The 14,962-nt window shown below is 40.0% G+C and overlaps 2 protein-coding genes across 2 annotated transcripts in view; both read right to left on the bottom strand.

The window, feature by feature from the left end:
• Nucleotides 1-14,962, bottom strand: part of c1qtnf4 (C1q and TNF related 4) — a 29,593-nt gene that overhangs the window by 12,037 nt on the left and 2,594 nt on the right. The window lies entirely within an intron of this gene.
• LOC140548015 (low choriolytic enzyme-like) overlaps nucleotides 7,068-14,962 on the bottom strand; it is a 38,356-nt gene continuing 30,461 nt past the window's right edge. Inside the window, exon 10 of the mRNA XM_072671364.1 lies at nucleotides 7,068-7,388. Within this exon, the coding sequence (XP_072527465.1) occupies nucleotides 7,068-7,388 (321 nt within the window). The remainder of the gene's footprint in view (nucleotides 7,389-14,962) is intronic.

Genomic DNA, 14,962 nt, shown 5'->3' with positions numbered 1-14,962 from the left:
CAGTTCTCAGATGCATTATGAGTTTCGAATCTGTCTATACTTTGTTCAGAAAGATGAAATTAATGGAATTCATAAAGCTTCAAAAAGATTATTTTGGTATAGACCTCAAGTTCAGTATACCACTAGAACTTACCAGTATATACCATACATGTAGACTTTACAGTAGTCTAAACAGAAGGGGTGTAAAGAACCCTAGAATGGAAAGGCCAGATTAGACTACCAGAAACATTTGAAAAAAGCTTCTGAAACAAGATTCTTAGGACAGATGAAACAGATGAAACCAGGATTAACTTAATTATGGAGGAGAAAAGGAAGCGTTCTGGATCTGAAGCAAATGGGCATGTATGGCTGCCAGTGGAACTGGGTCAGAGGTGCTATTGACTATATGACTCGATATAAGTAGTAGGCCGAATTATGATATAAATATATATATAGAGCTATACTGTCTACTCAGACTGCAGGTGTTTTCATTCAGTCCCATTGCCACGGGTGTATTCTGTAATAGGATGCAACTGTTGCTAATTATATCATATATATTCCACCATCATCTGTGAGCTGGAAGCTTCATGGCTTGAGTTTCCATAAAGATCCATAAAGGCATGGTTGGGGTAAGTTTGTTGTGGAAGAACTTGACTGGCCCACACAGAGAACTGACCTCACCCTATCGAATACCTTTGGGATGAACTAGCATAGAGATTGTGGGCCAGGCCTTCTTGTCCAGCAACAGTGTCTGACCTCAATAATGCTCTTCTGGATGAATAGGTGAAACCTCCCACAGACACACTCCAAAATCTTTTAGCGAGCCTTGACAGAAGAGTGGAAGCTGTTATAGCTGCAAAGAAGAGCCTGACTCCATAATAATGTAGTATCATAAAATCTCCTGTATGTTAAATGCATAGGTGTCCCAGTACTTTTGTCCATATCGCGTAGAATAGTGCTTTACTGTACAGTTCCATAGCCTAAAATATGGGACCAGCCACTGGCTGATTGGTCTATAATTTAGTGTACCCTGAGAAAGTCAGTTACAGCAGCTCTGTGTGAGGCTCCTTGGTCACATGTGGAATCCAGACTTGCCATCGATCGGTATTGGCCCCAAAAACATTGATCGGTCCATCTCTAAGCTGAGATAGTTACCTGACCTTAACAGAACTGAGCAGGCTTTTTACTGACAAAACAGACAGCAGTAAAGCCCACAAACAAGCAGGAACTTAAGCCAGTTCCATTAAAAGCCTGGCAAAGCATCTCAAGGGAGCATACTCAGCATTTTGCAATGTCCACGGGTTCCAGCCTTCAGGCAGTCATTGATTAGTAAGGATTTGCCTTCAAGTATTAAAATAATCGGACATTTATAATTATGATAGTTTGTCCTGCGAAGGCCGCTCTTATGATGTATGGATTTACTTAAATGTATGGACTGTGTTTAAAAATAGTTGTAATTCCTAAATGATTAATGCAGTATTTCTGTTTAACCACTTGAATTAAAGCTGAATTCAAGTTGAATCTTTCACTGTCCAAAAATGTAAAACTTGGCTGCATGTATGGTCAATAATACACATCAAGATATTCAGAAGGATTAGTCTGAGATAAGCTAAACTATTCCATATTCTTAATATGTACTCATCAAAATTCAAATGAGATACAAAAAACATTACATTTACATTACATTTATGGCATTTAGCTGACGCTCTTATCCAGAGCGACTTACAAGGTTACTCGTATTACAGAAGTGGGCCAATGTAGTGTTAGGAGTCTTGCCCAAGGACTCTTATTGGTGTAGCGCAGCATAGCCACCCAGACCGGGAATTGAACCCCAGTCTCCCACATGGTATTGTAGCCTACAGGTAGTGGTGTTATCTGTTGCGCCACACCAACCAACACAAAAAACAGGTTTATTAATGTTAATTGTCAGGTCTGCGTCATCCCGCCCACCCCCGGACTCGAGCCGCAGCCTGCAGACTCCCTTAAGGACTTTTGTTCAGTTTCCGTTCTTGTATCGATTCAGTGACTCGGTTCTTGTTCCTTTACGTTCATGTGTGTTTGGTTCAGTTTGTTTGTGTTCATGTGTGTTTCTAATTTGCACTGTTCATTATCTCTTGTTTAGTTAATGTGTTTCACCTGAGACTGGGGGTACTTCAACACTGAGCTCCTCGCCGAGAATTGCTAGTTTGGGACCTTGAGGTAGCCCGAGAGGTTCCTGATATGGATCACGGTGCGTTTAGGCCAGCTTCGGCTCTTTGTCCACATTCTCGAGCAGGCCACCCAGCCACCCACGGATTTAGCAAGGCTCTTTCGCTCGCTCCCAAGTTAGACCCACGACTCTCGCTCCAGCTAGAGTCTTCCAGGTTTGCCAGGTTTGGTCGGCCTAGCCGTTTTTGGTTCGGCGGCTGGTTCCCCAGCTCTCTTCTCCCCTTTTTGAGTAGTCTCAGCACGGTTTCTCGCGTGTGTTTAGTTCTCCCCTTGTTTCCCCAGACACTGCCTGTAGGTTTTGTTAGTATTCCCCCCTGTTTCCCTGCCCTGCTCACCAAGCTCAGCTCCCAGAGCCCCCCGGTCTCAGGTGTTCTTTGTCCGTTAGCTGCTGCTTCGTTTGCTTTGTTTTGCCCCTTGTATGTTTTTGACTTGTGTTATTAAATTCCTTGCATTGGACCCATCTCTGCGAGTGTTCATCCCTCTGTGTCTGGCCTAACCCGCCATGACATTAATGTAATCTGCCCTGTGGTCCTATTGTGCTGCACTGTTAAAAATATAAGCTCCTTGAAGAACTTTTGGAGGCTTTTCAGTTTGAAACTGTGGAGGAACCTCTTATGGTGCTTTGAGAAATCCTCAAGGAACCCTTTTCTTCTAAAAAAAAACTTTTCTGGAAGGAGCTTCCACTGTTTAAACTGAACAACCTCTAAAAGTACCTTAAGGATCTTATACTTTTAACAGCGTGGTCCCCATCTTGACTCATTCTGGCCTCTAACTTAGAAATTTGACATAAAAATATGTCTGCCAGTAGAAATTAGACTATTATAGTGTATCTTGTTTGGTACATAGAAACCATAAAGATATACTCTTTGTTTTTTTTGAGAAAGACATGTCCATAAGCCATTACACAAAACTAGGGCTTGAGTGATCATTTTCTCCCTGTTTAAATTTGCACATGTAAGTCCCACCTGAGTCCAGGCTGGAGTGGCCAGATGTTCTGATCAGATAAATGTTTAGCATTCCCATGGCTCCAAGTGCTCACTCTGCCATGAGATAATACGTCCAGCCGCTTCCAGTCAGCACAGAGAGGCCAGGAGATTCTCCCGCATGTAAAACGCAAATACTGTGTGAATAATAACAGAAACCAGGTTTTCTTTTAATGAGGTCTCCTGAGACTCGCAGAAAAGCTGCATTCATGTTCTGCTGATTTCAAAGTGAGCAGCACTGACTCTAAAAAGAATGAGAAAAATGGCTCTCCTGCTTTCCGACAGCCGTGAAATTCTGATTTGTGTGTGTTTTAATCTACACAATCTATACTTTTAACCGTCATGGAATAATGTGGAATGAGGAGGAAGCTTTTCATATTTTTGTATTTCCCTGCTTCATAGCAATTAAGGGTCATGGATATAAATAGCATTTTATTAAAACCCTAATGATGCAGCAGCTATTTCATCTCTGTTTTGCGTGGAATAGAACACATCCACTGCCAGAGAAAATTGCAGTTAAACAGAAGGACACATTGATGCATCTATCGGCTGTTGTCTGTTAGGCAAATCTATTTTTATCGGAGCTCAGCTTTCATCTCCCAACACATGAACCCAGCTGTATGTCCAGGCTGCACTGAAAAACAAAGAGCAGAATGAAAGGAAGCAGTGAGGGGAGCGTGGAGACAATGGGAGAACAGTCGCAGGGGGAAATCAAAGAAGACCATTTCCACCTGGGCTGGATTTGATGAGAATCTGTATTGTAAAAAATCAATAGAGGCAGAAAGAACTCGACATCTGGGAGAATCCTGCTCTGCTTCTTTCAAAGCCTGTTCCACCAAATTGTGAGACCAAGCAGTGAAAACATGACGACGATGATGATGATAATGAACTATCTCTAAAAGATTTATAAATGAAAAGGAAGAAATGGTGCACAAACAAATAGAGAATATTACGATCAGTAATTTCAAAGGACTTTGAAAGGATGTTCTTGGCTATTGAGAACGGTAAAGCCAGAAATCTGCTGAAGCGATCAGACACTTTCAGAGGGCAGTTGTTAGATGCAGTGGGATATGTGGGTCAGACGTGGTTCGTGATTGAGTTGTATCAGCATGCTACCTGGGAGATGAACTAACGCTTTCATTTTTGGTTGTGAGCTGTTGTGTTGGGCAGAACAAGCAACATCCGTCTTGTTACTGGCAAGGGAACTGCTTATATTAGCAGTACCCAAGAATAGTCTCCCAGTTTACAACAAGAGGGGAAAACATGGAGAAATATATTAGTCATTTATTGTTTTGTTTTTTTTGTTATGGGAATAGTATTAACCCCTTCACACTCCAAGGCTTATTACACATTAAGGCGTATTGCTATTATTAGATTTAGGCTCCCTGCGGCGTTAATTTAGCAGTTTTTTTCATGCAGTTCTAGTAATAGTTAAGAAATAGGGATGCTAAATGACATCAGAATCATGATTTGCCATTGGCAAATATATGCTTTAAAAATATGAGCATCGAACAGATGTTTTAATCAGTACTTCTGATTAAATAAATCTATATTTCATGATGTGTTTATTGTTCTAGTTCTGGGCACTATGCTACAATATCTGTATTTTATTATGTTTATGTAAATCACCCCCTCATCCCCCTCAATTTTTACATTGACAAACAGTTGTTACTATAAAATATATATATATATATATATATATATATATATATATATATATTTGTGGGTGCAGCATAGATAGGTCAATTACATTACCATCAGCAATACAGTTACAGCTCATACAGCTTAACACATCTCCAGCCCTCTTGGAGCAAGGTCATCCTCCTTGCCAGACTGTTAGTAAAGCTAATAAATTAATAAAGAAATATACAGAGACCCATGTGTGCCTGCCAGTGGAATCATTCTGTTTAGTCTGTGTAGTCACGACTCCTTTGAGAGCCTGGTATGCTTCTGCTTGCCTTTCCACTCGAGTAACAACCAAGAAGGACTAACTGCATAATAAAATATTACAAACCCGCACATTTTAAGAGAGTTTCCTGCATACAGACAAGGCTTAGACTAGGCTGAGTTCCTCTGCTAATAGTAACACTACAGTATGTTCATAGATGAACCACATTGGAGTCCCTAAAGAACCTCACAGTGGATGGCGCAATTCATTTGCCATTTAAATGGTAATAGTAAGGTTATGATCATACAATAGTCCAGATTTCTTTACTCCCTACTTCCCTACTTTCTTGACCATATTTCAACCCCTTCTCCCTTAGTATGAAACAGGCTGATTTTTTGTTTTCAGGCTGACCATTCCCACAGTGGAACCTTAATCACTGTCCAGTAAACCAAGCACCAGGGTTTAATGGCTTTAGTCAAGGGCCTTGGGCTTATTTGTGCACCTGCTCCGTGCTTCAGGTAATGCTGTTATGAGGACAAAGCCGTGGCGTGTTGTAACAGCCTGAAGATGTGTCAGAGGTTCTATTTCAGAGCATTAGAGCTAAGGATGTAAATGCATTAACATGCATTGACATGTGGAGCTTCTGATAAGCACCGCTTCAGTGCTAAAATACCATGGCTATGACATTGTCCCTGAGGCATGACAGCTTGTTTCATTAGCCATTTCAATGGAGAGCACGATTTTGCCTAAATCTGTCACATTCGTGTGCACTCACACACACGGGCACACACACACACACACACACACACACACACACACACACAGAAAAAGCACATTCTGGCAAAGTTCTCCCCACAGAGGGATAAGAGATGACCAGTGAAAGACACTGACTGTAGCTTTGGCTGAGTGTTTTTGATGCATTATTGATGACCCAACAGGTTCACACACTGGCCACAGTCACTAGTAACCTCTCAGCCCTACAAATGCCAAGTCTCTGTTATTGTTAATTTCCCCTTTGAAAATAGGACAAGTGTGTGTGTGTGAGAGACAGAGAGAGAGAGTGAGAAAGTGAGAGAGAGAGAGAGAGGTTTGAGCTGTTGAATCAAAGGTCTGTAGAGTTTCAATGTGAGCTCTGCACTTTAGAACACACTCCAGGGCCCTGTTATCTGTCTATCTGTCTGTCTACCTCTCTCTCGCTCCCTCTTTCAAGCCCCCTCACTTCTCTCTATCTCTCTCTGTCTCTTTTTCTGTCTAGTCTCCCTGCCTTACTGCGTCCCTCCCTAACAGCCCTTATTACCAGATTCTAATACGGCTGGTGCCATGGAGCCGCTCAGCCACACGCTCACACACTCACACACACTGCGCCTGACAGACTGAGTCTCATAACTGCACAGAACAGGACGGAATTAGTGGAGGGCTGAAAAAGCAAAGACACATGAGAACAAGAGAAAAATCAATGACCTGATAAAACATGATTTTATATATAATGAGCACTGTGGACTCCACTGTATTGATTGATCATCTGTGCCTGTTTCTACAAAGTTTGAAAAAGGGTATATTTTTGTTCACCAAGGTGCAAGCAATGTAAAATCTCCCTTAAAGGTACCACAAGGTTTTAAGTTGTGATAGTCCAGTTTTGTTGAAAATCAAACAGGCGGATATATAAACTTAGCACAAAAAGTAAGGAAATTTGTGTTTAGTAGATTATTTCTTTGCTGTAACAAGGATTTTTGGCAGTAAATCTTGGAAAACCGTTGGAAAGCCTGTTAATTTTTTTATTCTAATGGTGCCACATTGGTAAGGATTTGCATTTGTGGAATGAGCAGCAGAGCTGAGTATGTGGGTTGCACCCATGAAAAATTGGCCAAATCTGCCAATGCCAAACATCTTTCTTCATATTCATATTCTGCCATTGACTCATTTGGTGTTTGGTGGACTGGATGATTGAAGTTTGAAGAAATAAGACATATTGTCAATTTAACAATTTATTCACTTAACAAACAGAAGCCTCAGTAGCGTGTGGAAGAACCATACACAGCCACAGCAGCCTGGCGTCTCCTCCTCATGCTGGTCACCAGTCTGGTCACACAGTGCTGCGGGATGTCATCCCATTCTTCAACCAGCATTTGCCGCAAGTCAGCCGACGTGGTTGTTTTGGTCACTCCGACACGAACAGCACGCCCAAGCTGATCCCACAAGTGTTTCATTGAGTTAAGGTCAGGACTGCTGGCAGGCCATTCCATCCTCTCCACTCCCAAATCCTGGAGGTAGTCTCTGATAAACCCCGGTGGTGAGCGTCGTCGTCTTAGAGGATTGAGTTCAGTCCCAGACTGTGGAGTTATGGGATTGACACTGGTTGCAGAATTTCATCTGGATATCTCCCTGCATTGAGATTGCCTCCAATTATGACAAGCCTTGTTTATTCCAGTGAGGGAGATGCAGCCGCACATCATCATGCTGCCTCCACCAAAAGATGTTACTCTATCAGTGCAGCAATCAGCATAGCCTTCTCCGCATCTTCCCCATACTTTGACCCTGCGATCCATCTGCAGGTTCCAGTGCACATGTTTCTGACACCAGCGCAAATGAACCTGGCGGTGAAGGGCAGTCATGGCAGGCCTCCTGGAAGGCCGAAGGGATCGGAAATTGGCTGCATGCAGTCTGGTCCGGATTGTCTGGGCAGAGAACCGTTGGCCATATTGTCCTGCAAACCCTGACTGCAAATCTGTAGAAGAACTGTGGTCACAATCTTCTTGGGGTGTCGTCTTCCTGGGACGCTCACTTCATGGCCAGTCTCTGACATCCCCCGTTATATGGAACTTGGCCTTTAAATTGGAGATGGTAGTAGGGCTCATTTTAAATAATGCAGCTTGGTTTTGCGGAACACCAGCTTGCACACCAGCTATCCAAATCAGTCAAACGTGGCAAACACTGCATTTTTGGAGCAGACACCTACTGCCCACTGTAGCAGGGCCCATGCTCATAGGTGCTGCCAATCAGGGTACCACCTCAGGGTACCAGAAGCTCAAAACAAGTGTCAATAGGAACAGCAAAATAAGCTGATTGGCAATGGCAGTGAAGATTTGGCAAATTCTTCATGGGCGCAACCCACATACTCAGCTCTACTGCTCATCCCAGAAATGTCGCACCATTTAAAAGGGAAATAAACAGGCTCTCTCTCTCTCTCTCTCTCTATATATATATATATATATATATATATATATATATACATATATATATATATACAGACTAAATCAAAGACAAGTGAAATATTGCGATGCTATTACATGAGAGTGGACATGGGACAGTCATGTGATAGTCAGTGGGATCATGGGAATTGGAGATACGGGTAGCATGAAAAAATTTCATAGTTTTATAGAAGGCCTTTTGAAGACTGACATAACTTACCATGTTGTATGTATGCTCTAAAAGGCCCATTTTAAAGTATACAGATATGTACATTATTTAAATGAATGAATGAATGAATCTCTCAGTACAGTGTGCAGAAACATACAGTACAACAGTGTTATATACAGTATAATTCAAACAGCATATTATAGTGTTATATAATGTTGTTATTATTATTATTATATAGAACCCTTTTTGGTGTACTTCTCCCTTCTCTTAAAATGTAATACAGTGTTCTACATGTTTATTTAGATTCGCATATGAAAGAATACAGTTGTATTAAGGATGTACGAGAAAACATATTGATTTGGGTCACTGGTAGGCACATTAGTGTGTATACAATCAAAGGAAATCCTGGGAACAAGTGAGTCCAATTCATTCTGTAATCTAGAGCGCTTGTGTTAAACTGTGTTGGTTTTAGAAGCTGCCCCTGTGGGCTAGCCTGGGTAATCTGTCATCTGTGACAGGACTAATCACCCCTAGCGAGCAGACAGTACCGCTGGTATTCTGCTGTTTAAAACACAACACCGTTCCAGCAGTTGGAGCGGTGCTGAAAATATGCTGCCGTGAATATAGGCTAACCAACTGATGTCACACTGGTATGAAAACACCTTGACAATTTTTTCCCCATTTTCTTCCAATTTGGTACTGTCCTATTAACCCACCCATTAAGCTTCCTTAAAAAAAAAAGGTGCTACAAAAGGTTCTTTGAGTGATGTTGTAAAAGAACCACTTTTGGCTCCATAAAGAACCATTTGTGTTGTAGAGATGTGACCTTTAAATTGACAAAGACCTTTCGCATCAAGAGTTTTGTGGGTCTTTAAAAGATTTTTCACACTCACCCATCTTTCAAGTCAGCCATCTTGCTTAACATGGCATTTTTGGAGCAGACACCTACTGACCACTGTAGCAAGGCCCATGCTCATAGGTGCTGCCAATCAGGTGCCAATCAGGGGCCAATCAGAAACAATTGTCAATAGGAACAGCAAAATAAGCTGTTTGGCACTGCTCATCCCACAAATGTCGCAACATTTTAAAGGAAAATAACCAGGCTTTCCAATGGTATTTATTGCCAAAAAGCATTTTCACAACAAAAAAATAATCTACCAAATACCAAACAAATCTCACCCATTTCACAAACACTCACCCATCTGCCGTCAGCCATTTCGCTTAACAGATGCCTGTGCCAGCGAACATCGTTTCAAGAGGGATCTACCCACCAGCAGAGAGCACAGCCAATTGCACTCTCTCAGACTCTGGCCACTGATGGCAAAGCGGCATGGCTTGGAGGTTGCAAACTTGAATCCAGAGCCATGCCGCTTTGCCAGCGCATTACACCACCGAGCCACTCTGAGCACCACACTGTCACTGAGTGATTTGTTCCTGTTTATTTAAATATACAGTGTTATATATTATATACAGTGGCGTTCAAATGTTTTACCATTTGTTAATGTGACTGGCTAAGTGACTAAAAGGTGGTCAGTAACCCCTCCTCTTGGCTGGTCTTGCAGCACTGCTCTTTTGAGGTCTGTCCACAGATTTTCAATGATGTTTAGGTTGGGAACCTGTGAGGGCCATAGTAAAACCTTCAACTTGCACCTCTTGAGGTAGTCCATTGTAGACTTTGAGGTGTGTTTAGGATCATTACTTAAAGCCGTTCTCATTTCATCTTCACTGTGATGTTCTATCCACTCCGTGCTTAGGCTTTTGCTCATTGCAAAAGGATCACTTTGAATCCTTTGGTGCTGTATTTTGTTGTGAGGACTCAGGCAAGATTTTCTTCTAATGTCATATTTCTGCAAGTGTCACTGCACAGTAGAATAATACACGTCCACTCCGGAATCTGCTAAGTCATCCTAATGGTCTTTTGCAGTCAAATGGGAATTTTGAATTGTCTTTCCAGCAATCCTATGAGAAGTTCCCTCTCAAAGTAGTCTTGGTTTTTCAGACCTCAACTTGACCTCCACCTTTACTGTTATCTTTCATTTCTAAATTACATCAAGAACAGAGGAAAACCTGACCGGAAAAACATTTGCTATCTTTTTATAGCTATCTACTGTTTTCAGTCATTCATTCATCCATCTTCTTGACCGCTTTATTGTGGCCATATTCACGGTGGGTCTAGAGCCTATTGAGAATCATACCCCCTAGACAGGGAGCCATTCTCAGTACCACACCAATTCACACACACATTCACACCTAGGGGCAATTTAGCTTAATCAGTTGCCAGCTTCAGCCTCCCAGTAGATTGGGTTACAGGCACATACCACTGCATCTTGTGGCCAACAATCATTATTATTATTATTATTATTCCCTAACAAGCTTATTTAAGTCTAAAACTTAGATTAAGGCCTGCTTCTCTCCTTGCCAAAGAGTTCTGTTTAGACTTTAACACTCCACAGTATTTTTCCGTTTTATGACTCCTACATGAAGATCATGTTCAACACTAAATATAAACGAAGCACCACCACTCTTGATTTAGATACTCTTTCATGCAAGTTGTTGGCAGTTAAACAGAGGCTTTGCTTTGCCTTTCTAACCAGCATTCAAGCAGTTCTCTCCAAGAGTTTTGATATTTCTTGGTCTTCTTGATTTTATTTCGGCCTCCACAGTTCCCCTAAACTACCATTTATTTATATAATATTATTAAATTGCAAACTAAAGACTCTTGGCCTATCTTGGTCTTGTGGGCATCAATTACTTTGGTTTCCAGATCCTTAAACTGTTGCTTAGAGGAGCCCATGTTGAGTTTATTTTATTTGATTTGTTTAATGCAAAGCACTTCATTGGTCATGGACTCACTCACTCCTATACTCAATCACTTATTAAGGCTTTCTTCACAAGAGAAGAAATATGATTAATAAAATTCTTTCAGATTCTTCCCAAGACAAGGAAAATAATAAAACACTGATTAGATACTGTCAATCAGACCTTTCTTAGAACTGTTTGGGTGTGGTCCTAATAATCTAATGAGCATGCTTGATCAGAAAGACCATCAATAACAGAATTTTCATTATTGATCTGAGAGTTACGTTTCCAGATTCAGAGTACTATATATATATATATATATATATATATATATATATACAATACACAATTTTACTATATATTATGTAGACAATATATAATAATACATTTTACTAAATGCAACATCTAAACTATATCTTATATAAACATGATTATATAAACAACAAGTTGTAAGTACCTGGTCTTATTTTTACAGTTTAATATATTTTGGAATTTTGGTTCAATTTAGAATAGACTTGTAATGGATGTAATGCTCACTCTCTACCAGCACTGCTAAAAGTAAAAATAAATATTTCTGACACCAGTACCAGTATTGAGTAATATCTGTCAGTGCTGGGTACAGATCTGCATGTCATGAGGCATAGTGGATTTTCTAGTGTAAAGATAAATACACAGAGTCTGTGACAGGCAAACTGAGACAAGCTTTAGACTGCTGTTACTTTGACATCTGGAGATCTACCGCTGCGCTGGAGCATTATCCTAAAGCCAACAGTGCTAACTAATTAAAAATGGGGTAAAACAGTGGGTGATATGAAACCTCGCAAGTGGCATCATTATGGACCATCACAGAGATTTGACTCATGGACTCATTTAAGCCATTCATACACTGACATCAAAATTGTTTACATTGAAGTTTTAATATTTATAATCTGCACATATATAATCTTTTAAAGCCTCATAGGAGGCTTAACGTAAATACATATTTCCCTTAGAAATGTACCAAATGTACTTCAGCTTTAATAACATCACATTAAATTAAAAGTGTTTGTAATATCTTGAAAAGAAATGCTTTTACATACACTAGTTTAGCCTCACTCATTTATCCTTAGAATGTGTTACTATTTGAGTGAGACCACTATTTTACAGTGCCACCAATCACTGTGCTTAGTTTTAAAGGGAGAGTAAAAACAAGTGAAAGGGAATAAGAGAGATGGAAAATGAATCATGACCGGTTAATTATGCAAATTCACACAGATAAGTTATACATCAGGAGAAAAATCATTAAAAGTATATTTTCACAGTTTATTGGGTGTCTGTCTAATTCACATGTCCCTGATCTTAAACTGAACTATAATACAGACAGTTCACTTTTCCTGTCTATCATCACTGTCACATAAATAAATAAAAGTTTTTGTTTTGCCTTTTTCTTTTACACAAATTGACAGAAAATTTTACCTTTCATGTATTCCATGATGAATTAACCATGTGGTCCAAAACATGGAACAAAATCTTGCCACTTTAACAATAAAATCATGGACATTTAGTTTGCATTTTGTTCTGCACCTTGATGTAAATAATAATGTGTACTATACTATGAGATAGTAGTGTATATAGTAGTGTGTATAGTAGTGTGTATATACTGCTTGCATTCTAGTCTGCGAAAGCTCAAGAGACAAACATTTAAAAATGTATTTATTTACCTGTTATTTATACAAAAATACTCTTGTATTATCAGCTTTTGTTCGTATCTCAGCAAGCGTCATCTTTAAAACACTGAACTAAACAAGCTAAGCTACCTGCTTTGATTTCACAACTGTCAAAGCTACCAATGTTCATAAAATGTTCACTGTTTTAGCCCCTGTAACAGCTTATTCCCCCAAGGCATTAGACTCCTCATCACTCAGGGACACTCACACATACCTCAGTTGGATGCACACTGACTCTACCTCATCACTCACTGTCACAGACAAAGTTGCTTGGTAAGTGAAGCAACGACTAAACAGCTATCATTGACCCCCATTAAACCAGGCCATTAAGATGAATGAGAACTAACATTTAAAAATTTTGTATTATTGTTGTTTTTCCCTGTTTTGCTCATTATTGTGCTATCCGTGTCTACCAGAAGGATGGGTTCCCATTTTTAGTCATGGTTCCTCTCAAGGTTGCTTTCTCTTGATCTCTTGAGAGAGTTTTTCCTTTCCATTGGCTTTCCATTGGCTTGCCCAAAAAAGGCTCGGACCTGGATCTCTGTAAAGCTGCTTTGTGACAACATTTGTTGTGAAAAACTAAATAAAATACATTTTAATTTAATTTATTTTTAAATTACAATGACTTTTATTAACCTCTCTATTAACCTTCACAATCCAGGTGACTCTGCCTTACATAGAATGCAGGCCCACACAGCTTTTATTCATAATAAATGAATATGGGGTTTTCTCTGCAAAACAGGGAAAAACAGCAATCCGTTAAGTTTGTGGTAAAAAAAAAAAGACAGTCAATTGCCAGGCATGTGTTTATGCATGTTATGCCATGAGAGATTTCAGTTTGGCAGCACTAGCAGTAAATGGTAGATCTCCACCAGTCAGAGGAGAGTCACAAAGCTAGCTCTCCCCTGCCTGGTGCAAAAACTACCACAATGGATGTGCTCAAATCTGTGACTTCTGTGTTTGCGTCACAAAGTGAGCATGCATTAAATCACAGCCGAGCAGGACCCGTCTCTCACCATCTCAGCTAATAGTTAACCAACAGTTAAATCCAGTCAGAGAGCAAAGCTCCACAGGTACTGCAGCTGTAGCTAGTCCCACAGAAGCAACACTGAAACAAGTATCAGGTATATGTTGATTGTTTATTTGACTAAAAAAGTCAAGTCTTGCAAAAAGTGTGTTTAATTTCCTGGATTGAACACAAGTTAAACTTAAACTTGCAAAAAAATGCTCATCTTCTTAAAATGCTGTTAAAATGGTCTTGAGTATTGAAATAAATTGTGCAATATGAAATGGTAATGTGTGATATTGTGATACTGAAATATCACACTTGTTTAGCAGGCATTGAGGGTTAAATGCATGTATACACGATCCATGTTAATGCACTCATGTGGTGGCCTCCTCTGTAAATTGTTTTACAGATTGTAAATGGGGAATATGACTTAGCATGAAAAAACACATTTCATTTCATCACATTTCACATTACTTTAATCCCTGTATATGTTATAAACAGAATGCAGAATACAAGTAATTGTATGTTACATGTTACATATCTCTACACCCTTGTCTTCATCACACACATTCCAGGTCTGTCAGCAGTCATTGTGCCTTTGTAATTACCGTATTTATTGCTATAGGTTTGCACATGTGCACTTTATGTGGTCATGTGTAGTGTTGTGTTTAGGGGTGTTTTAGTTGGCAACTAATTTAATAGTTGATCAGTTGATGCACAATGTTATTCTGCGTGTTTGTTGCGCATACTAGGAATGGTTCAGGCACACGTGAACCATGGATTAAAAGCCAAAGTTTAACCATAACAGTGTAGCATACAGTTTTACTGAGTTTTATTAGTGTAAGACAGCTCATATGGACATGGGATGAGTGTGAAAATGGAGAAAGTAAGTTAGAGACGTTATAAAATGAGGAGACCAACCACTGGTGGAGTGGGTGTTCTCGTAATGCTCAACATGCCGTTTGTTTACGGACCAGTCAGCTTGCTGGTTCAGATGTGAGGAGGTTTGCCGATATTGTGGCTCCGACCAGAC

Source organism: Salminus brasiliensis, chromosome 25 (genome assembly GCF_030463535.1).
Source record: "Salminus brasiliensis chromosome 25, fSalBra1.hap2, whole genome shotgun sequence".
In the NCBI taxonomy this organism is placed as follows: domain Eukaryota; kingdom Metazoa; phylum Chordata; class Actinopteri; order Characiformes; family Bryconidae; genus Salminus; species Salminus brasiliensis.
This window is presented reverse-complemented; position numbering and strand designations above follow the sequence as displayed.